At 42.0% G+C, this 22,584-nt stretch overlaps 1 protein-coding gene across 1 annotated transcript in view; it reads left to right on the plus strand.

Annotated features, from left to right (window-relative positions):
- npy1r (neuropeptide Y receptor Y1) overlaps positions 1-22,584 on the plus strand; it is a 78,462-nt gene that overhangs the window by 22,916 nt on the left and 32,962 nt on the right. Inside the window, exon 2 of the mRNA XM_022663124.2 lies at positions 15,374-16,280. Within this exon, the coding sequence (XP_022518845.2) occupies positions 15,549-16,280 (732 nt within the window). The 5' untranslated portion in view covers positions 15,374-15,548. The remainder of the gene's footprint in view (positions 1-15,373; positions 16,281-22,584) is intronic.

Consider the following 22,584-nt stretch of genomic DNA (forward strand, 5'->3'; position numbering starts at 1 on the left):
AACTTTTCGTAACGCATATTTTCGGAAAGAGCTCAATAAGTTCTACAGGTCCTCAATTGGTTTCATCTTCGTATTTCAAAAATTGCGACGTCCACGGGCGTGCAAAGTTCTGCCCATTCATTGTCAATGGGCAAAAAAACGCGTACTTACGAAGTTTTTACGAAAAACGTAAGTCCGATCGGAAAGCTGTATACAAGCCCACCATTCCCGATATGGACGCACGTTTTCTCTTTTGAACGAAGTCGATATTTCGAAAACTGCGGCACTAGTTAACCGGACAAAAAACAGGTGGAATAATAATAATAATAATAATAATAATAATAATAACTAGATTGCAGTTCCTGCAGAAACTGCGAGTGTGATTGCAGTGCTGGCTGGTATCTGCTAAGGTGTTGCTAAGGTGTTGCTATGGTATCCGGGGTGGTTGCTAAGATGTTGCTAGGTGGTTGCTAAGCTGTTGCTAGGCGGTTGCTAAGGTGTTGCTATGGTATCTGGGGTGGTTGCTAAGGTGTTGCTAGGTGGTTACTAGGTGGTTGCGAAGGTGTTGCTAGGTGGTTGCTAAGGTGTTGCTAGGCGGTTGCTAAGGTGTTGCTATGGTATTTGGGGTGGTTGCTAAGGTGTTGCTAGGTGGTTGCTAGGTGGTTGCTAGGTGGTTGCTAAGGTGTTGCTAGGCGGTTGCTAAGGTGTTGCTATGGTATCCGGGGTGGTTGCTAAGGTGTTGCTAGGTGGTTGCTAGGTGGTTGCTAGGGTGTTGCTAGGCGGTTGCTAAGGTGTTGCTATGGTATCCGGGGTGGTTGCTAAGGTGTTGCTAGGTGGTTGCTAGGTGGTTGCTAGGGTGTTGCTAGGCGGTTGCTAAGGTGTTGCTATGGTATCCGGGGTGGTTGCTAAGGTGTTGCTAGTTGGTTGCTAGGTGGTTGCTAAGGTGTTGCTAGGCGGTTGCTAAGGTGTTGCTATGGTATCCGGGGTGGTTGCTAAGGTGTTGCTAGGTGGTTGCTAGGTGGTTGCTAAGGTGTTGCTAGGCGGTTGCTAAGGTGTTGCTATGGTATCCGGGGTGGTTGCTAGGGTGTTGCTAGGTGGTTGCTAGGTGGTTGCTAAGGTGTTGCTAGGCGGTTGCTAAGGTGTTGCTATGGTATCCGGGGTGGTTGCTAAGGTGTTGCTAGGTGGTTGCTAGGTGGTTGCTAGGGTGTTGCTAAGGTGTTGCTATGGTATCCGGGGTGGTTGCTAAGGTGTTGCTAGGTGGTTGCTAGGTGGTTGCTAGGGTGTTGCTAGGTGGTTGCTAAGGTGTTGCTATGGTATCTGGGGTGGTTGCTAAGGTGTTGCTAGGTGGTTGCTAGGTGGTTGCTAAGGTGTTGCTAGGCGGTTGCTAAGGTGTTGCTATGGTATCCGGGGTGGTTGCTAAGGTGTTGCTAGGTGGTTGCTAGGTGGTTGCTAAGGTGTTGCTAGGCGGTTGCTAAGGTGTTGCTATGGTATCCAGGGTGGTTGCTAAGGTGTTGCTAGGTGGTTGCTAGGTGGTTGCTAGGATGTTGCTAGGCGGTTGCTAAGGTGTTGCTATGGTATCCGGGGTGGTTGCTAAGGTGTTGCTAGGTGGTTGCTAGGGTGTTGCTAGGCGGTTGCTAAGGTGTTGCTATGGTATCCGGGGTGGTTGCTAAGGTGTTGCTAGGTGGTTGCTAGGTGGTTGCTAGGGTGTTGCTAGGCGGTTGCTAAGGTGTTGCTATGGTATCCGGGGTGGTTGCTAAGGTGTTGCTAGGTGGTTGCTAGGGTGTTGCTAGGCGGTTGCTAAGGTGTTGCTATGGTATCCGGGGTGGTTGCTAAGGTGTTGCTAGGTGGTTGCTAGGTGGTTGCTAGGGTGTTGCTAGGCGGTTGCTAAGGTGTTGCTATGGTATCCGGGGTGGTTGCTAAGGTGTTGCTAGGTGGTTGCTAGGGTGTTGCTAGGCGGTTGCTAAGGTGTTGCTATGGTATCCGGGGTGGTTGCTAAGGTGTTGCTAGGTGGTTGCTAGGGTGTTGCTAGGCGGTTGCTAAGGTGTTGCTATGGTATCCGGGGTGGTTGCTAAGGTGTTGCTAGGTGGTTGCTAGGTGGTTGCTAGGGTGTTGCTAGGCGGTTGCTAAGGTGTTGCTATGGTATCCGGGGTGGTTGCTAAGGTGTTGCTGGGTGGTTGCTAGGTGGTTGCTAAGGTGTTGCTAGCCGGTTGCTAAGGTGTTGCTATGGTATCCGGGGTGGTTGCTAAGGTGTTGCTAGATGGTTGCTAGGTGCTTGCTATGGTGTTGCTAGGCGGTTGCTAAGGTGTTGCTATGGTATCCAGGGTGGTTGCTAAGGTGTTGCTAGGTGGTTGCTAGGTGGTTGCTAGGGTGTTGCTAGGCGGTTGCTAAGGTGTTGCTATGGTATCCGGGGTGGTTGCTATGGTGTTTCTAGGTGGTTGCTAGGTGATGTATATGCATAAATTAGATTAAATGGTGTTTGCACGTTGCTACGCAACGTGCAAATACATCAATCAGCTATGCACGGTAGGTTGCTCTGGCCGTTCGGGGGTGTCCAAACTTTTGACCCGTGGCTCCATTACACACAGTACTGGGGGGCCGGGGTGTCCAAACTTTTGACCCGTGGCTCCATTACACACAGTACTGGGGGGCCGGGGTGTCCAAACTTTTGACCTAACGCTGATTTATCCCATAGCTGCTCCATACACTCACAGTACTGGAGTTCTAGCTACCTGTCCTTCGATCTAGCTGCCGTCCTCCGATTGGCCCCATTCATTCCAATGGGGCCACTTCGTACGACATTCGTACGAAATCCGTACGTCGTAACTTTTCGTAACGCATATTTTCGGAAAGAGCTCAATAAGTTCTACAGGTCCTCAATTGGTTTCATCTTCGTATCTCAAAAATTGCGACGTCCACGGGCGTGCAAAGTTCTGCCCATTCATTTTCAATGGTCAAAAAAACGCGTACTTACGAAGTTTTTACGAAAAACGTAAGTCCGATCGGAAAGCTGTATACAAGCCCACCATTCCCGATATGGACGCACGTTTTCTCTTTTGAACGAAGTCGATATTTCGAAAACTGCGGCACTAGTTAACCGGACAAAAAACAGGTGGAATAATAATAATAATAATAACTAGATTGCAGTTCCTACAGAAACTGCGAGTGTGATTGCAGTGCTGGCTGGTATCTGCTAAGGTGTTGCTAAGGTGTTGCTATGGTATCCGGGGTGGTTGCTAAGGTGTTGCTAGGTGGTTGCAAGGTGGTTGCTAAGGTGTTGCTAGGCGGTTGCTAAGTTGTTGCTATGGTATATGGGGTGGTTGCTAAGGTGTTGCTAGGTGGTTACTAGGTGGTTGCTAAGGTGTTGCTAGGCGGTTGCTAAGGTGTTGCTAGGCGGTTGCTAAGGTGTTGCTATGGTATTTGGGGTGGTTGCTAAGGTGTTGCTAGGTGGTTGCTAGGTGGTTGCTAAGGTGTTGCTAGGCGGTTGCTAAGGTGTTGCTATGGTATCCGGGGTGGTTGCTAAGGTGTTGCTAGGTGGTTGCTAGGTGGTTGCTAGGGTGTTGCTAGGCGGTTGCTAAGGTGTTGCTATGGTATCTTGGGTGGTTGCTAAGGTGTTGCTAGGTGGTTGCTAGGTGGTTGCTAGGGTGTTGCTAGGCGGTTGCTAAGGTGTTGCTATGGTATCCGGGGTGGTTGCTAAGGTGTTGCTAGGTGGTTGCTAGGTGGTTGCTAGGGTGTTGCTAGGCGGTTGCTAAGGTGTTGCTATGGTATCCGGGGTGGTTGCTAAGGTGTTGCTAGATGGTTGCTAGGTGGTTGCTAGGGTGTTGCTAGGCTGTTGCTAAGGTGTTGCTATGGTATCCAGGGTGGTTGCTAAGGTGTTGCTAGATGGTTGCTAGGTGGATGCTAAGGTGTTGCTAGGCGGTTGCTAAGGTGTTGCTAGGCGGTTGCTAAGGTGTTGCTATGGTATTTGGGGTGGTTGCTAAGGTGTTGCTAGGTGGTTGCTAGGTGGTTGCTAAGGTGTTGCTAGGCGGTTGCTAAGGTGTTGCTATGGTATCCGGGGTGGTTGCTAAGGTGTTGCTAGGTGGTTGCTAGGGTGTTGCTAGGCGGTTGCTAAGGTGTTGCTATGGTATCTTGGGTGGTTGCTAAGGTGTTGCTAGGTGGTTGCTAGGTGGTTGCTAGGGTGTTGCTAGGCGGTTGCTAAGGTGTTGCTATGGTATCCGGGGTGGTTGCTAAGGTGTTGCTAGGTGGTTGCTAGGTGGTTGCTAGGGTGTTGCTAAGCGGTTGCTAAGGTGTTGCTATGGTATCCGTGGTGGTTGCTAAGGTGTTGCTAGGTGGTTGCTAGGGTGTTGCTAGGCGGTTGCTAAGGTGTTGCTATGGTATCCGGGGTGGTTGCTAAGGTGTTGCTAGGTGGTTGCTAGGTGGTTGCTAAGGTGTTGCTAGGCGTTGCTACGCAACGTGCAAATACATCAATCAGCTATGCACGCTAGGTTGCTCTGGCCGTTCGGGGGTGTCCAAACTTTTGACCCATGGCTCCATTACACACAGTACTGGGGGGCCGGGGTGTCCAAACTTTTGACCCGTGGCTCCATTACACACAGTACTGTGGGGCCGGGGTGTCCAAACTTTTGACCTAACGCTGATTTATCCCATAGCTGCTCCATACACTCACAGTACTGGAGTTCTAGCTACCTGTCCTTCGATCTAGCTGCCGTCCTCCGATTGGCCCCATTCATTCCTATGGGGCCACTTCGTACGACATTCGTACGAAATCCGTACGTCGTAACTTTTCGTAACGCATATTTTCGGAAAGAGCTCAATAAGTTCTACAGGTCCTCAATTGGTTTCATCTTCGTATTTCAAAAATTGCGACGTCCACGGGCGTGCAAAGTTCTGCCCATTCATTTTCAATGGGCAAAAAAACGCGTACTTACGAAGTTTTTACGAAAAACGTAAGTCCGATCGGAAAGCTGTATACAAGCCCACCATTCCCGATATGGACGCACGTTTTCTCTTTTGAACGAAGTCGATATTTCGAAAACTGCGGCACTAGTTAACCGGACAAAAAACAGGTGGAATAATAATAAGAAACAGACTTAAGAAGATCAATACTGTGATTGCATTACTGCAATCACACTAATAATAATAATAATAATAATAATAATAAGAATAAGACTTAAGAAGAACAATACTGTGATTGCATTACTGCAATCACACTAATAATAATAATAAGAATAAGACTTAAGAAGAACAATACTGTGATTGCATTACTGCAATCACACTAATTATTCACTCTTGATAGTAATATTATTTGATATTAAACTTGTGTCTAACTTGTGCAATAGAATATTTGAGAAATTGTTTAGTTTAAAAAAGGAAGCAGTGTTAAAATGGTTGGCGTATCTCTTTTTAAGGTCTATTGTTTAAATTCTTCAGCTGTTTTTCTGCTAATGACGTCCGATTTCTTCATATATTGTGTATTTTTGTGGGACAAAGTAAACCCGATGGTAATCAAAGCCTTAATTTAAAGCCTTAGTTTTTATATTATATGTGCTACTAACAGTACAGTAAGTCACATAGCTATAAAAAGCCCAGTCATGCAAAAAAACAAAAGATAAAATCTAATAAAAAAGTAAAAATGCTGTGATATACCATATACCATGAGTGCCATTATCAGACGGTAATGCACTGTAACCGAAGATCTCCATGTATTACTCCCCCACATACAGGTAACCTAGCAATAATGCAGCGCTTACAAACCAAACAGCGCAGCTACAAACAGAGCAGCAATGGAACTATTTTAACTCGCTGAGTTTTTATAACCAAACAGATCGTATTTTCTCCTCCTCTTTAACTCAAAATCTTTCAATAAACAGCGATAATGGAACTGTGGTATAATCGCAATAATACACTCGAGGTTCGTGCTATAACCTGTAATGTTGGCACTGCTGTGCTGCGGTCGTAGACACGAGGCCGTGGCACAAGGCTGATATTACATGTCATAGCACTCCCTCTCGTGTATTATTGGTTAAATATCCAAAATATTATGTGTTTTTGCCTGGTGTTTTTGTCTCACAATCATCAAATTCCTGGAAATTGTCCAGTGGTGCTCTTTCTGATTCTGGCTGCTGATGGTAAATCAGCATGACCCGGGATTTGAACCAGTGATCCTCATATGATTTTCATGGGAGCTAAACTGTGCTGACTTGAGACTTGCCTCTATTGACTTTGGTCTTGCCTCTATTGATTTGGGTCTTGACTGTATTGACTTGGGACTTGCCTCTAATGACTTGGGACTTGCCTGTATTGACTTGGGACTTACCTCTATTGACCTAAGACCTTCCTGTATTGACTTGCCTCTATTGACTTTGGACTTGCCTCTATTGACTTGGGACTTGCCTCTATTGACTTGGGACTTGCCTCTATTGACTTGGGACTTGCCTCTATTGACCTGTGACTTGTTTGTATTGACTTGGGACTTGCCTCTATTGACCTAAGACCTTCCTGTATTGACTTGGGACTTGCCTCTATTGACTTGGGTCTTGCCTCTATTGACTTGGGTCTTGCCTCTATTGACTTGGGACTTGCCTGTATTGACTTGGGACTTACCTCTATTGACCTAAGACCTTCCTGTATTCCTGACTTTGGACTTGCCTCTATTGACTTGGGACTTGCCTCTGTAGACTTGGGACTTGACTGTATTGACTTGGGACTTGCCTCTATTGACTTTGGACTTGCCTGTATTGACTTGGAACTTGCCTGTATTGATCTGTGACTTGACCCTATTGATCTGTGACTTGCCTCTATTGACTTGGGACTTGCCTCTGTAGACTTGGGACTTGCCTCTGTAGACTTGGGACTTGCCTGTATTGACTTGGAACTTGCCTGTATTGACTTAGGACTTGCCTCTATTGACCTGTGACTTGACTGTATTGACTTAGGACTTGCCTCTATTGACCTGTGACTTGACTGTATTGACTTGGGACTTGCCTCAATTAACTTAGAACTTGCCTCTTTTGACTTGGGACTTGCCTCTATTGACTTGGGACTTGCCTCTGTAGACTTGGGACTTGACTGTATTGACTTGGGACTTGCCTCTATTGACCTAAGACATTCCTGTATTGACTTGGGACTTGCCTTTATTGACTTGGGACTTGCCTCTATTGACTCTGGACTTGCCTCTATTGACTCTGGACTTGCCTCTATTGACTTGAGATTTGCCTCTATTGACTTGGGATTTGAATGCCAATACTTTACTGTATTAACTGCACAACTGGGATGCAGTCCAGAACTTCTTGATCACTGTTCTTTGAACATATAAATCGTGAGTCAGACAGTATGTTTAAGGGGTGTCCTATTTTTTTTCACATGGCCATATATTGCACAATAAGTTGATAACATAATTACCATGATTAGACACAAGATAAAATCAGGAGAGGAGAGAGAGAAGAGAAAAAAAGCAGAGTGAGAAACAGAAATAAAGTAGAAAGAAAAAAGGAAAGAGAAGAAGATAACAAAATGGAAAAGAGGTATTGAAAAAAAATTGGTAAAGAAATAAGAGGAGAAATAAAGAATGAGAGTGAGAGCAGAGGGAGGAGGCAGGTTGCGACACCACATTTTTCCTTGTTTGCGACACAACAAACAAACTATTTTTGGCGGCGCTTGTTATTCTCTAATCCCGTATTCATCTGATACAGTATACATCAAAAACAGACTGACTCACTGACTGGAAAATAAACCAGGTTTTTTATTTTTTTATTTTATTTTATTTTTTTACAACCCAATTAAACCCGGTCTTAGAATCAAGCGGTGCATCCTGCGGAAAATTGGATTGAGCTTTGTTAATTGGGGCCTCCGTCTGGTTAATTCCGTAATACGCACACACCTACACACAGAAAAACACACACAAACAGCTGTTGACTTGGCGCGTATCTCGATATGACCCGTATAATTAATAATAAATAAGAAAATGTGTCTCTTAAAAAAACAAACAGTGGAGTTAAGCATCATTGGCTATAAAATGCACCAGATGCTAAATGGCTTTCGGTAGATGCCTAATAAAATACAGCAAACACTGCCTGCGTTTTCCTTCGTCTATTACTAATAAAACTTTAAAACAACCTGTCAGTCAGTGCCGTCTGCCCGTCTGCTTTATGACTGTCTTGCACAATTGTGTTTGTCTGAAGAGCTGCAGAGATAACACTGTATAAGTGAAAGATAGCCCCTTCGCAATGACAGTTTTTTGAATGGTATGTTGTCTCTGACATTGGATCATAACACAATAACAGTGTAGTTACATCCTTTTAAAGAGAAACAAGGAGCAAGAAGATATTGAGACAAGCTAGTGTGAGTCTTAGTGGCTTGTAAACGTATTTATACCCCTTGGATTCCTTGAGCACTGGTCAGAGAAGCAGCAAAGAGGCCCATGGTCACTATGGAGGAGCTGCAGAAATCCACAGCTCAGGTGGAAGAATTGTAATCAGATGATACCAGTTAAATGTGCTATGTGTGGCGGAAAAGTAACATTGCTCATCACCCTGAACACACCATCCCCTACTGTGAAACATGGTGGTGGAGGCAACAAGCTGTGGGCAAGGACAGGGAAGCTGGTCAGAGTTGATAGGAAGACCTATGGAGATAACTTCAGGACAATCCTGGACGAACACCTGTTGAAGGGTTCAAAGGACTTGGGACCTTCCGGCAAGACAATGACCCTAAACATACAGCCAGAGCTACAGTGGAAAGAATGTGTTAGAATGACCCAAGCAAGTTCTAAAGACCTAAAACCCATTGAGCTCCTGTGGAGAGACATTAAAACTGCTGTTCACGCACTTGTGAGATTTTTATTTAATTAAAATATTGAAAAACATGTATAATTTTTGTTCCATTTCACAATGAAGTGCTACGTTGTGTTGATCTATCACTTAAAATCTCAATAAAATACATTTCAAGGGTTATGAATACTTTTGCAAGCCACTGTAGATTAGAGACACACAGCTGCTGGAATGCTTCTTCTTTTTTCTAAGTTGTTGAATGTGGGCGTGCACAAAAAATAAAGAAATAAAAAAATGAATAAAATCAATTCATTATTCCACAAGACTCACTCGAACATGACATTTACCAGGCCCGCCTCAAACACCCTCTTATTCCCTTAATAGCCCTCCGCCTTTAAGGTCACTTTGTAGAACACTAGTGTCGAGGGAATAGGGTGTGGAAAGCAAGCGAGCGAACGAACGAGTGAGTAAGTGAGTGAGGGAGCCAGGCCAAAGTGAGGCAGGCTGGCAGTCCATTATATATATATATATATATATATATTTATATATTTATATAATATTTTTCATATTTTTTGCTTTGATAAAGTGCTTCCCCGAGGAAACAGCTGGTGTTAATATGTTTAACGTCCGATTGGACTTCGTTCAGGTTTCTAATTTAAGGTGGAATTGGCAAAAAAAAAAAGTGCTTTGGTTGCTCCAGTGCTTTAGGGCTCTGAGTGCACTAATTAGGAACTGGGAACTGGTTTGAGGTGAGGTGCATGCTGGGAATGCTGTATCAATGCTGTAGCAACATCGTCCCTCTAGTAGGATGACTGTTGAGATCCTTTCTAATCTTTTCTCATTTGGATGCATTTGATAGATTGATTTACAGTGCCTTGCGAAAGTTTTTGGCCCCCTTGAACTTTTCAACCTTTTGCCACATTTCAGGCTTCAAACATAAAGGTATAAAATTGTATTTTATATTGACAACAAGTGGGACACAATCGTAAAGTGAAATGAAATTTATTGGATATTTTAAACTGAAAAGTGGGGCGTGTGATATTATTCGGCCCTCTTGCATTAATTATTACTTTATAGCACCACCTTTTGCTGTCTAGCTGCAAGTCGCTTGGGGTTTGTCTCTATAGTTTTGCACATCAAGAGACTGACATTTTTACCCGTTCTTACTAAAACTACTAGAGTATCGGTTTGTGAACTGCAGTTTTCAGCTCTTTCCACAGATTCTCCATTGGATTTAGGTCTGACTTTGACTTTTGCCATTCGAACACCTGGATACGTTTATTTGTGAACCGTTCCACTGTAGATTTTGCTTTATGTTTTGGATCATCGTCTTGTTGGAAGGTGAATCTCCGTCCCAGTCTCAGGTCTTTTGCAGACTCCAACAGGTTTTCTTCCAGAATGGTGCTGTATTTGGCTCCATCCATCTGTTTCCAAATCTGTCCCTGCTGAAGAAGAAAAGCAATCCCAAACCACGATGCTGCCACCACCATGTTTGACAGTGGGGACGTGTGTTTAGGGTGATGAGCTGTGTTGCTTGTGTGAGCTTGTGTTGTTTTGGATTGTGGCCAAAAAATTCGATTTGGGTTTCATCTAACCACAAAATCTTCTCCCGTATCCCACCATTTAGTTTTTTTTTTATTCAATTATTCAGAGGTGAACTTGTTTGTGTGTTTTGGATCATTGTCCTGCTGCAGAACCCAAGTATGCCTGAGCTTGAGGTCATGAACAGATGGCCGGATATTCTCCTTCAGGATTTTCTGATAAACAGCAGAATTCCTGCTTCCCTCAATTACAGCAAGTTAGTAGTTAGTAGTTTTACACCAGATCTAACGGGACACACACCTTCCGAAAAGTTCCACTTTTGTCTCGTCAGTGCAAAGAATATTTACCCAAAGTTCTGGGGATCATCAAGATGTTTGTTGGTAAATGTGAGAGAGGTGGTTGTGTTGTTTTTAGTCAGCAGTGTTTTTTTTTATTTTGGAATCCTCCCATAGAGACCATTTTCGCACAGTCTCTTTCTTATTATTGAATCATTAACACTGATCTTAACTGAGGCGAGTGAGACCTGCACTTCTTTAAATGTTGTTCTGGGTTCTTTTGGGACCTCCTGGATGAGTTGTTTATGCCCTTGTGGAGTAATTTTGGTCGGCCGGTCACTCCTGGGAAGGTTCACCAGTGTTATGTGTTTTCTCCATTAGTGAATAATAGTGAATCACTGTGGTTCTCTGGAGTCCCAAAGATTTAGAAATTATTTTTTAACTTTTCTTTGACTGTTTTTTAGTTTCTTCAGATTGGGGTATAATGTTTTGCTTTTTGAGAGCTTTTTATCTGCTTCATGTGGTCAGACAGGTTCTATTTAAGTGATTTCTTGATTCTACAGGTCTGGCAGTAATCAGCTCTGGTTGTGGTTAGTAGTAAAATTGAGCTCAGCTTTACAAAAAGTGTAATTAATCACAGTTAATGTATGGGGGCAAACACTTTTTCACTCAGAGCTAGATTGATTTGGATTGTTTTTTCCTTTAAATTAAATTATCATTTAAAAAGTGATTTTATTTTACTCAGTTTATATTCTGATATTAAAGTTGGCTTGCTAATCTGAAAAATGTAAGTATGACAAAAATGTTATAAATGCTGCAGTACTGAGAATAAAGGACCCTCCACTTAAATATTTTACCTAGGTCCTGTGAGGTCCTGAGCATTGAATAACAAGGTAAAATGAGGATAATAATAAAATATTCAGAGAAACACATAGATACAGGACTACAGTCTGTTATTAAATAGAACGACAAAGTGTCCTATATGAGCTGTGTCACTGGAATCCCAGTCAAAGGTTTCTACACCGTTCTATGAACGGCGCCCGCTTTGACCGGTGTTCTGTCGAGTTAAGCTGCCTTGTCAAACCGTGCTTCCCTAGTAGGGGTGGGCAATATTATATCGTATACAATATATTGTGACACAGAAATATCATAATATTAAAAATCCATATTGTGATAATAGGGCTGTTCTGTCTTAAAAGTAGTCTATTATTTACTGTAAAGCTTTAGGTGTATTTATTGTATAATTGTTTTAGTTTGCAGTTTATATGCATGCACTAAATATTCTGCAAAATTATTTGCTGCATTATATTATTTTATGCTATATTATTTATTTTGCCACGTTATAATTATACTGTTATACTATTATACTATATTCCTGAAATGAATGAAATATTTTAGTTTTCCTATATCGCCAAGTATATCGTTATTGCAAAAATACCCTGAAATATCGTGATATTATTTTAGAGCCATATCGCCCACCCCAATTCCCTAGTGTGTATTTAAGGTATCTGTAAAATGCAGAATCCACCGGAGATCCGATTTAAACCTACAATTAGTTACACAAAATAGCTAACATTAACTAGCTGCTGTAAACAGAGCTGTTTAAGCTCTTTAGCTGACGAGAGACAGTGTCGGCTCTGCTGCAGCCCGGCTTCAGCTCTGTCTGTGGGAGGTCCCGAGCCGAGGTGGGCGAGGCCATGAATACTAATTAACGGATTGACGTAGACACAGGTGCTTTTTCTGATTGACTCGTTTTTCTGAGTATTTTCTTTTCTTTGCTACTGCAGACAATGAAGGTTGAGGAACATATGTATCACATGAAGCATGAATATATACAACTCAGAGAGACATATAGTATTTCACAAAGAACAAGAACACCTTAAACAGGTTCTTTCCAATTAGCGCTCTACTTCTGTAGGTAGAGCTTATAACAGTGTTAGAACCTGTGCGTCTAGACGTCACTAATCTAAAATATACGCATGCTGTGTTCGTTTGGCGTTTGTCGAGCCGCGAGTGGCCCCAGCGCTGTCCTAATAACGAGTCATTTGCGCTTTTGCAGGAAGGCAAATCATCCTGCCAGCCGCAGCGTGTCCTGATTGAGTGGCTACGCGCATGAAATGAAGAAATTATTAGAATGGGACTGAGTCACAGTCGCTCAGACAGCCGGAGACGAGCGAGAGACCCGCGAGAGACCACGAGAGAGAGAGAGAAAAAAGTGATGGAATTAGAGACTTAAAAAAAAGGTGTCCCTGTCACTTCTGTTACCTTGACAACCCGATTATATTCCCTGTCACAAATGACGCATCCCTGACTTGTCAGTTCCGCTGGGAGTAAAGATGACATCACTGTAAATGAACTAATATAGAAAAGCATACCAAATCAGAATGTAACATAATTAACTGCTTAATCTCCCTCTAGCGCACACACACTTGTACACACACACACATTCGCATTAAGCGAGTCTGTCCCGGCTCGGAGAGACAGCACGTTATTAATGTAGGTAATATTGCGTGACCTGTGGCACGCCGTTCTGTGCTTCATAAATGAGATTATTAAATGTGTATATCAGAAGATTCGCAGTGTGAGGGGATCAAGTGGGACGCTGTAAAGGCCAGTGAACGTTCTGGACGACAAATTGATACGGTCACGCTTTCTCGTTAGACGGGGGTCTCGTTAGTCTGGGATATTGTAGTACAAAAGTACAACACAGTGAGTGCGTTCACAATCGCTCGAAAATCCATTTAGAATCGGGATAATGCAGGCTAGCTTTATGTTTAGGGTCATTGTCTTGCTGGAAGGTGCATCTCCTTCCCAGTCTCAAGTCTTTTACAGCTTCCAACAGGTTTTCTTCCAGGATCTTCAACAGGATCTTCCCATCAACTCTGACCAGCTTCCCAAAACAGCATTCCCACTGCATGATGCTGCCGCCACCATGTTTCACAGATTCTCGCACCTAAGCTGCGGATATATATCAAGCTTGGAGAATCCCACTGCACATTCCAATCCATCGTTCAAAATTGCCAAAAAGAATTCTAGAACATGGCCATGGTCCACCCAAACTGACAGATCGAGCAAGGAGAGTACTGAGCAGCCTTTGGAGGGGCTGCAAAAATCCACAGCTCAGGAGGATCAGGAGAATCTGTCCACAGGGCAAAAACTCCCCTTACTTTCTAGGACCTGGCGTCCACATGTGTGGACTTCACATTTTGGGTTGTCTAGACCACAACACTAAATTTCGCTCTATAAGGGCCCGGTGTCCTCTTATGAGGCCATTGTACTGTCCCCTAGTGGTGGCAGAAGAGTTTAATACAGAGTTTATCAGCAGAAGTTGTAAAAGAGGCGGAGTCTGACTTGTATCACATATAGGAGGCATGTGCTAGTGATAGGGGGAATCCTTTTACACATCCAATTACCCAACCCACTCATTAGGACTCCCCCTATCACTAGTGATGCTCCAACACACCAGGAGGGAGAAGTCTACCACATGCTTCCTCCAATACATGTAAAATCAGACTCCGCCTCTTTTTGAACTGCTGCTGATGTAGCATTGCTGAGTAGCATTACAGCGCACAGCGCACTGAGGAAAGCGCAGCAACTCAGTTCTGATACATCAGCTCTCAGACGCAGCCTTGTGCTGATCGACATCACCCTAAGAGTGATGAGGGGAAAGAGCGCCATCTATTGTACCCACCCAGAGAGAGCAAGACAAATTGTGTCCTCTCAGGGCTCCAGCAGCTGATGGCAAGCTGCATGACTGGGATTCAAACCAGCGATCACAGGATCATAGCGGCAGCGCCTTAGTCTGCTGGACCACTCAGAGCCCCAATAGTGGAAATCCTAATAACTAGGTAGAGTAAGTGAGTTTCCAAATTGGGGAGAAAACGGAATAAAATTAGAGAAAATAAATGCTAAAGTCTTAATAAGCCTTTTGTTTACCATATGTTTATCTTTCAAAAGGGTCAACGCCATTGCATCTCACAGTTTAAGCGAATAATCTCTCTCCATTATGTTGCTTAGCAACGTAAGCCTCTCATTAACAATACGCATGTAGGAAAATGTCTCGGCCAACGCCATGTGGCTCGTAACTACCACCGGTTTATTTGAGTAAATGCCACTGGATTCGTTTCGTTCACCTGTCTGTTGCTTAGGAACAAGGTGCCTCGTAATTTTAGTCCATATTCAGCTGATTCACTATAAATTACAAGATTATATTGCCCTCAAAATCTTTATGATTTGAATATTTTTGAGTGGTGGTTTTACCCTAAAACGTAAAGAGGCAGCACAGAACACTGAAGTGTTTAAAAACTCCAGCAGCACTGCTGTGTCCATTCCTCTCATACCAATTTCCACATGCATAAGTGTTAAAAATTCTGGTATAAGAAAATATCAATATTGTATCATCACAATATTTATTTTGCAATATTGTTTTGATTTTCAAAACCATGGTATTGATTTTTGATGATTAGTTCAGATGTAAAGATTACAGTAGATGGCGCTTATTCCCCTCATCACTCCAAAGGGTGACGTCGATCAGCAAAAGGCTGCGTCTGTGAGCTGATGTATCAGAACCGAGTCGCTGCGCTTTCCTCTGAGCACGCTGTAATGCTACCATCAGCAGCAGTTCAAAAAGAGGCGGTGTCTGACTTCACATGTATCGGAGGAGGCGTGTGCTAGTCCTCATTCTCCTGGTGTGTTGGGGCATCACTAGTGATTGGGGGAGTCCTAATGAGTGGGTTGGGTAATTGGCTGTGTAAATTGGTAAGGTTAGTTTTGTTATCTAATTTCTGTTTTTTTTTTATTCTTTTTTTTAAGGAAGTAGTTCCTGGTGACACCCTTTGGATGTCTTGACCATGACCATGATGGGAAGATTTGTCAGAGGGGCGGAGTCTGCGATGGCCTGACACAACCCTGCAATGACCTGACCCTAACCCCGCCCCTGTCCAGAGGCCGGACATCCAGTTGCAGCTTCAAAAACATAGAAGGGTAGATGCCAAAGATGCCAAACTCCGCTCCCTTACCTCCTGTCCCGCCTCTCGCCATCCTGAACTGCTCCTCGCCCGCCAACTGTTCCCTCGGCAACCTCTCGGCCATCGTCCACGCCGACGAATGCCATGGCAACCAGCCGCTCTTCGTCATCATGGCCATCGCCTACAGCGCCGTGGCCTTCCTGGGCGTGGTGGGCAACCTGGCCCTCATCCTGGTCATCGCCCGGCAACGGGAGCTGCACAACGTCACCAACGTCCTGATCGCCAACCTGTCCCTGTCCGACCTGCTGATGGCGGTCATGTGCCTGCCGTTCACCTTCGTCTACACCTTCATGGACCACTGGGTGTTCGGCGCAATCATGTGCAAGCTCAACAGCCTGGTGCAGTGCTGCTCCGTCTCCGTCTCCATCTTCTCGCTGGTGCTGATCGCCGTCGAGCGCCACCAGCTCATCCTGCACCCCCGCGGGTGGAGGCCCAGTCTGTCCCAGGCGTGGCTGGGCGTCGCCTTCACCTGGACCCTGGCCTTGCTGACGGCCACGCCCTTCCTGCTGTTCTCCGTGGTGACCGACGCGCCCCTGCGCCAGCTGCCCTCCATCTTCCAGGAGCACTACCGGGGGAAGGTGGTGTGCGTGGAGGAGTGGCCTTCCCGCGAGTTCAAGCTCACCTACACCACCACCATGTTGCTGCTGCAGTACCTTGTGCCTCTGGGCTTCATTTTCATCTGTTACTTTAAGGTAAGAAGTGGTTGGTAGCGATTGGCTTATGATTTTTCCAGTATCTTCTGCCTGCCTTGTTTAAATAGCAACAGTGCTTCTGAATAGATCTACTCTGATGGGCGTAGTGGTCTGGAAATGAGGTGTGTTCATGTAGATTTCTGGCGTATTGCTTGGTGTATCTTGGCAAAGTAAAACACAGGTGCTCCACTGACTAAATACGACCTAGAAAGACCTCAACAGTCAGATGTTTATTGCTATCTTGGCAACACCGAATCTCGAATCTTGAATCCTAAATCAGTGCACCAACCCAACTTTTACAGATAAAATTTAATTGAAAATTGTAAGCGTTTGCTTTGGGTTGTTTTGGGTTTAGTTTGAATTTGTTTCGATTATTTTAGGACTAGTTTGGAATGGTTTGGGTTATTTTGGGTTTAGTTTGGATTGGTTTGGGTTTAGTTACATAGACAGACATCAGCAGTCAGATGTTCATTGCTATATTGGGAACACCAGCACACCACACCCAACACATGCCCAACTTTTACAGATCGATTTTAATTAAAAAAATATTTTTTTAAACCCTATATGAAGTTGGAGAGTTCGGGTTGTTTTTTGGGGGGGGTTTGGTTTGAGTTGGTTTGTTTTATTTTGGGTTGGATTTGGATTGGTTTAGAGTGTTTTAGGTTTAGTTTCGGTTGATTTGGGGTATTTTGGAATTGGTTTGGATTGCTTTGGGTTGTTTTGGGTTTAGTTTGGATTGATTTGGGTTATTGTAGATATAGTTTGGTTTATATTGGTTTGGGTTATTTTGGGTATAGTTTTTTTAGATTGGTTTGGGTTATTTGGGGTATAGTTTGGATTGCTTTGGGTTATGTTAGGTTTAGTTTGGATTGGTTTGGGTTATTTTATGTTTTGTTTGCATTGGTTAATGTTATATTGGGTTTGCTTTGGATTGGTTAGTGTTATATTGGGTTTAGTTTGGATTGGTTTGAGTTATTCTAGGTTTTGTTTGGATTGGTTTGGGTTATTTTGGGTTCAGTTTGGATTTGTTTAGGTTATTGCGGGTTTAGTTTAGATTGCTTTGGGTTATTTGGGATTTAGTTTGAATTGGTTTGGGTTATTTTGGGTTTAGTTTGAATTGCTTTGGGTTATTTGGGATTTAGTTTGAATTGGTTTGGGTTATTTTGGGTTTAGTTTGGATATTAATGTGATAAATACTATTTATGTAAACAAAAATAACTTAATACACATGTACATGTTTGGCTGTAGTTTCTGAGAGACAGGAAAACCGAGCTGACCGCAGTCTATAAACATGGCTCTCCACTCAGTAAAGCAGCTTAACTGGATATAAAAACACATCAATAAACAAGGGCTTAAACTAATTGATGTCTTGAACTTCTGCATCACTGCTGCTTTCTAGGTAAACAGCAATCCAGTCAAGTGGCTCCTCATGAAGCTGCTTGAGGAAATGTCAAGAGTGTTTAAAGCTAAAGGGGAGCTCGGTATAGCGTATAAGAGCCTCTTGCATAATGTTGTTCTGCTTTTCTTTTTTTAAATGTAAAAACAAAGAAATCTTATAGGAATAGATGATTCCGAGCTTTTGACCGGTGCGTAGTGGAGCGAGGGTTCGAGGAAGCTGCCACCGGCCGTATTCTGAAGTTGAAGAGATAAGACTTTACAGGTCACCCTCCTTTTGCACGGCGAGCCGCTGATTCAGTCAGACATCTCCACAATAACGCAGCAGTGGTTGAGTGCTTCACGCTTTCTTCAATGGATTCTCCAAGGAAGCTGGTCTCTTCCCACTCAGACCCACAGCGCTGTGATGCGTACAGCTTTAGACAAGGGCGGGGATTTAGAGACGAGTGGAGGAAGCAGAACAGAGAAAAGGACTGAAAATGGTCATATTTGGACTGTGAGTATTGTTTGCTCTACATGAAGTTGAAGTGTTTACTTTGGGTTACTTTAGGTTTAGTTTGGATTGGTTTGAGTAATTTTGGGTTTAGTTTGGATTGGTTTGGGTTATTGTACGTTTAGTTTGGATTGGTTTGAGTAATTTTGGGTTTAGTTTGGATTGGCTTAAGTTGTTTGAGGTTTATTTTGGATTGGTTTGAGTAATTTTGGGTTACGTTGGGATTGGTTTGAGTAATTTTAGGTTTAGTTTGAATTGGTATAGTTTATTTTGGGTTTAGTTTGGATTGGCTTAGGTTGTTTAAGGTTTATTTTGGATTGGTTTGGGTTTAGTTGGGGTTATTTTGGGTTTAGTTTGGATTGGCTTAGGTTATTAGTGGTTTATTTTGGATATATTCAGGTTATTTTAGGTTTGGTTTGGGTTATTTTATGTTTTATTTGCATTTGTTTGGGTTATTTGAGTTTAGATTGGATTGGGTTGTTTTAGGATTTTTTTGGGGTATTTGGGGTTTAGTTTGGATTGGTTTGAGTAATTTCGGGTTTAGTTTGGATTGGTTTGGGTTTTTTGAAGTTTTGTTTGGGTTATTTGTGTTTAGTTTTGGTTATTTAGGTTTGTTTTGGGTTATTTGGGGTTCAGTTTAGATTGGTTTGGATTATTTTGGGTTTAGTTTGGATTATTTTGGGTTTAGTTTAGATTGGTTTTGGTTATTTTGGGTTTAGTTTGTATTGGTTTGGATTATTTTAGGTTTATTTTCGATTGGTTTGGATTAGTTTAGGTTTAGTTTGGATTGGTTTGGGTTATTTTTGGTTCAGTTTTGATTGGTTGGTCATTTTGTGTTTGTTTGATTTGATTTTGCTTGGGATTGTTTTTTATTTTTAATTGTTTTTTGGTTTGGTTTGGGGTTTGGATAGGTTTGGTTATTTTGGGATTGTTTGATTTGGTTTGGTGTTGGTTTAGTTTGGGTTATTTTGGTATTTGTTTGGTGTTGGGTTGGTTTTGGTTGGGTTATTTTTGGATTAGTTTGATTTGATTTTGGTTGGGATTGGTTTTTAGTTTTAATTGTTTTTTTGGTTTGGGGTTTGGATAGGTTTTGTTATTTTGGTATTGTTTGATTTGGTTTGGTGTTGGTTTAGTTTGGGTTATTTTGAGTTTAATTTGGATTGTTTTGGATGGGTTATTTTGGATTTGTTTTTGGTATTCAGGTTTTGTTTGATCTGGTTTGGTGTTGGTTTGGTTTGGTGGGAATTGTTTTAGTTTGGGTTATTTTGAGTTTAGTTTGGATTGATTTTGGTTGGGTTATTTTGGATTTGGTTTTGGTATTCAGGTTTTGTTTGATCTGTTTTGGTGTTGGTTTGGTTTGAATTGTTTTAGTTTGGGTTATTTTGGGATTGGTTTGGATTTGTTTGGTGTTAATTTGGGTTGTTTTGGTATTGGTTTGGATTTGTTTTGGTTTTGGGTTAATTTTGAGTTTTAGCTCTTTGTGATCACCCTTTCTTTTGAATTATTCCAAGAAACACTGAACCCTGTTCACACCTGTACTTCGTACTGTACACTTAAGATCTGATCACCCAGGAGGTGTTACGGTTTAGTGGGGGGAGGTGGACTCAAATGCAGAGTTATTTTATTTGTTAATTTAATTATTTTTTTTTGCTTATTTATTATTTATTGGTAATATTATATTTGATATATATATAGTGTGTGCAGTTGGTTTGGTGTATCTGTGATGAAGTGCTTGAACCGGGATTTGAACTCCCAACCTTTGGAACTCCAGACGGGTGTGCTACCACTGCACTACGTAGGGTGTGTGCAGTGGCTTTGGATGAGGGCCTTAAATGTGGCAGTGAAGAAAAAGGGCGGGAAAATCAAACAAAGGATCTGCTGCCACATGGCATGGCTCAAACAAAGGAAATGAAATCAAACTTTAAGAAACTTAGGAAAGACTTCTTGAAAACCAAAAGTTCAAAAATAAACTGGAGATCTTTTCTCTCTCTTTTTGTGGCTTCTTTTAAGATCTCTCTTTTTTGTGAGCCTTTGTTTCTTTTGAGATCTCTTTTTTTTTTTTTTTTTGTGAGCCTTTATTTCTTTTAAGATTATTTTTTTTTTTTTTTTTTTTTTTTGTGGCTTCTTTTACGATCTCTTTTTTTTTGTGAGCCTTTGTTTCTTTTTGGATCTCTTCTTTTCTTTGTGGCTTCTTTTAAGAGTTCTTTTCTTTCTAATCTCTTTTCTTCAATACCCACTGTTACCGGTCACCCCTCTACAAAGGTGTGACGGTGAACTGAGGTTTGGCTGGGGTTTTTAAGCTGTGTTCACAGCTGAGCCTGATCTGAACTAATTACCGCTGGGGATTCTGGGACTTGGAGTTTTTTGCCCCAGATCCACCAGCTCTTCCACCGCAGTGTCCAGGCCCTCTGCTGGTGGTTGGCGGCACATGCCGCTTTCTTACAGGAGGCATGTAAATGCCAAGTGTGAACAGGATCATTGAGACTGCTGTCTTTAGGAAACAATGGTTATTTAGTGGCAAATATAAGCATACTAAGTTTTAGTGAGAATTTGCTGCGATTTTTACTAAAACTCAAGAAGAGACATGTGCATGTATTATAGGAAACGCATTTGAGCATTTGAAGTCTCTATTGTCTTTTGATCAGATCATGTCTTGGAAGATCTGCAGAGATATAATGAAGATATTATCTCTTTTTTTTCTTTTCTCTTCCTCAGGGCTCGACCAGAGATTCTTAATGACTGATATTATTAGATCTGAGAGCTGAAGAATATATCATTTCTTAATGCAATATTAACTCGTGCTGCCATATGCAAATCAGCTGAATTTCATTTGGAGCTATGGGCGTCCTGAGTGAAGTCAAATGAGTTTCTGTTTGAGGAACAGCCACAGCCCTGCTGGAAAATCCAGCTCAAAACTCCCTTCTTAAAGTAGATGATTATAGATGGTCATAGCTGGTCTTAGATGGTAAAGGTGGTTGAAAAAAATCTTCAGAGATAATAATAATTATAATAATGGGTGCAGACCTAAACATCCACAACTCTGAAGCGGTTAGTTTGTGGTAATAACATGATCCAACCTCGATCTAAACTAACAATTATATATACTTCTCATTTTTTAGCTAAACGGCTGTTCAGGTGCAGTTTAATCTGATTTATTATTACAGCTTTTATCTACTGCTATCTAATCTCTGGGATTCGCTGACCTTCCATTGAAAAAACATATTCCACATTCAGTGCTAAAGCAGCGTCACAAATTAAGTGACCACTTCAGTTTCTGAATCAGTTTCTCTGATTTTGCTATTTATAGGTATATGTTTTAATAAAATGAACAGTGTTGTTTTATTCTATAAACTACAGACAACATTTCTCCCAAATTCCAAATAAAAATATTCTCATTTAGAGCATTTATTTGCAGAAAATGAGAAACGGCTGAAATAACAAAAAAGACCCTGTTTTTAATCACAGTTTTCATGCATTTTGGCACCATGTTCTCCTCCACCAGTCTTACACACTGCTTTTGGATAAAATTCCAAGCAGTTCAGATTGGTTTGATGGCTCTTCCTCTTGATAATATTCCAGAGGTTTTCAATTTGGTAAAATCAAAGAAACTCATCATTTTTAGATGGTCTCTTTTTTTTCAGAGCTGTATATGTGCTAGTCTGGAATACAGGACCTTCTTTTTGTATTTACTTTGTAGGTCTGCCACAGACAGCTCTAACCAATTAAAGGACCACGGGAAACGCTTTACATTTACAAATATATTAACTGATTTACACCAGAGAACCCAATATAGGTGTAAAAACACCTTTCAATTTCATAATTAGATTGTTTCAAGTGCTTGTTTACCTGTCCTGGTTCTTCGCTTACATTCATTATACTTCAATCAATCAATAAAGCCACCTTTATTTTGACTCGAAAGTACATTGAGGGCAATCCTCAATGTTGAGCATTTAGATACAGAGATTAACATGAAAAAAGATAAAAGATAAAAATAGATAATATAATAATAATACTTTGTTAAATTGATAAGAAATTAAGATCAAAAGAAGATAAGATTAATACAACAAAAAACTGTTAAAATTAAGCTTGTCAGGGCCAGACAGGAATGAGACTGGTGCAGATACAATAAAATAACTTTATTAAAAGTTATAGAGCAGACAGGGGTAGTCAACGGAAACAGGGTCAGTACCAATAATACACAGTGTAGAAAAACCATACCATAACCGCAAGACAGTCCAGAGTTCATACACAGGTAGGCAGTATCACAGGGTAGGCAAAAATCCAAAGTACTATAAACAGTCCAGGTCATACATGGATATCCAACACAAGGGAGTAGGCAAAAATCAAAGTCGGTAGCAAACAAAAATAAGATCATACACGGAAAAAGGCAAGGGCAAGAGAAACGCTTTGTATTGT

This window comes from Astyanax mexicanus, chromosome 25 (genome assembly GCF_023375975.1).
Source record: "Astyanax mexicanus isolate ESR-SI-001 chromosome 25, AstMex3_surface, whole genome shotgun sequence".
NCBI classification, from domain to species: Eukaryota; Metazoa; Chordata; class Actinopteri; order Characiformes; family Acestrorhamphidae; genus Astyanax; species Astyanax mexicanus.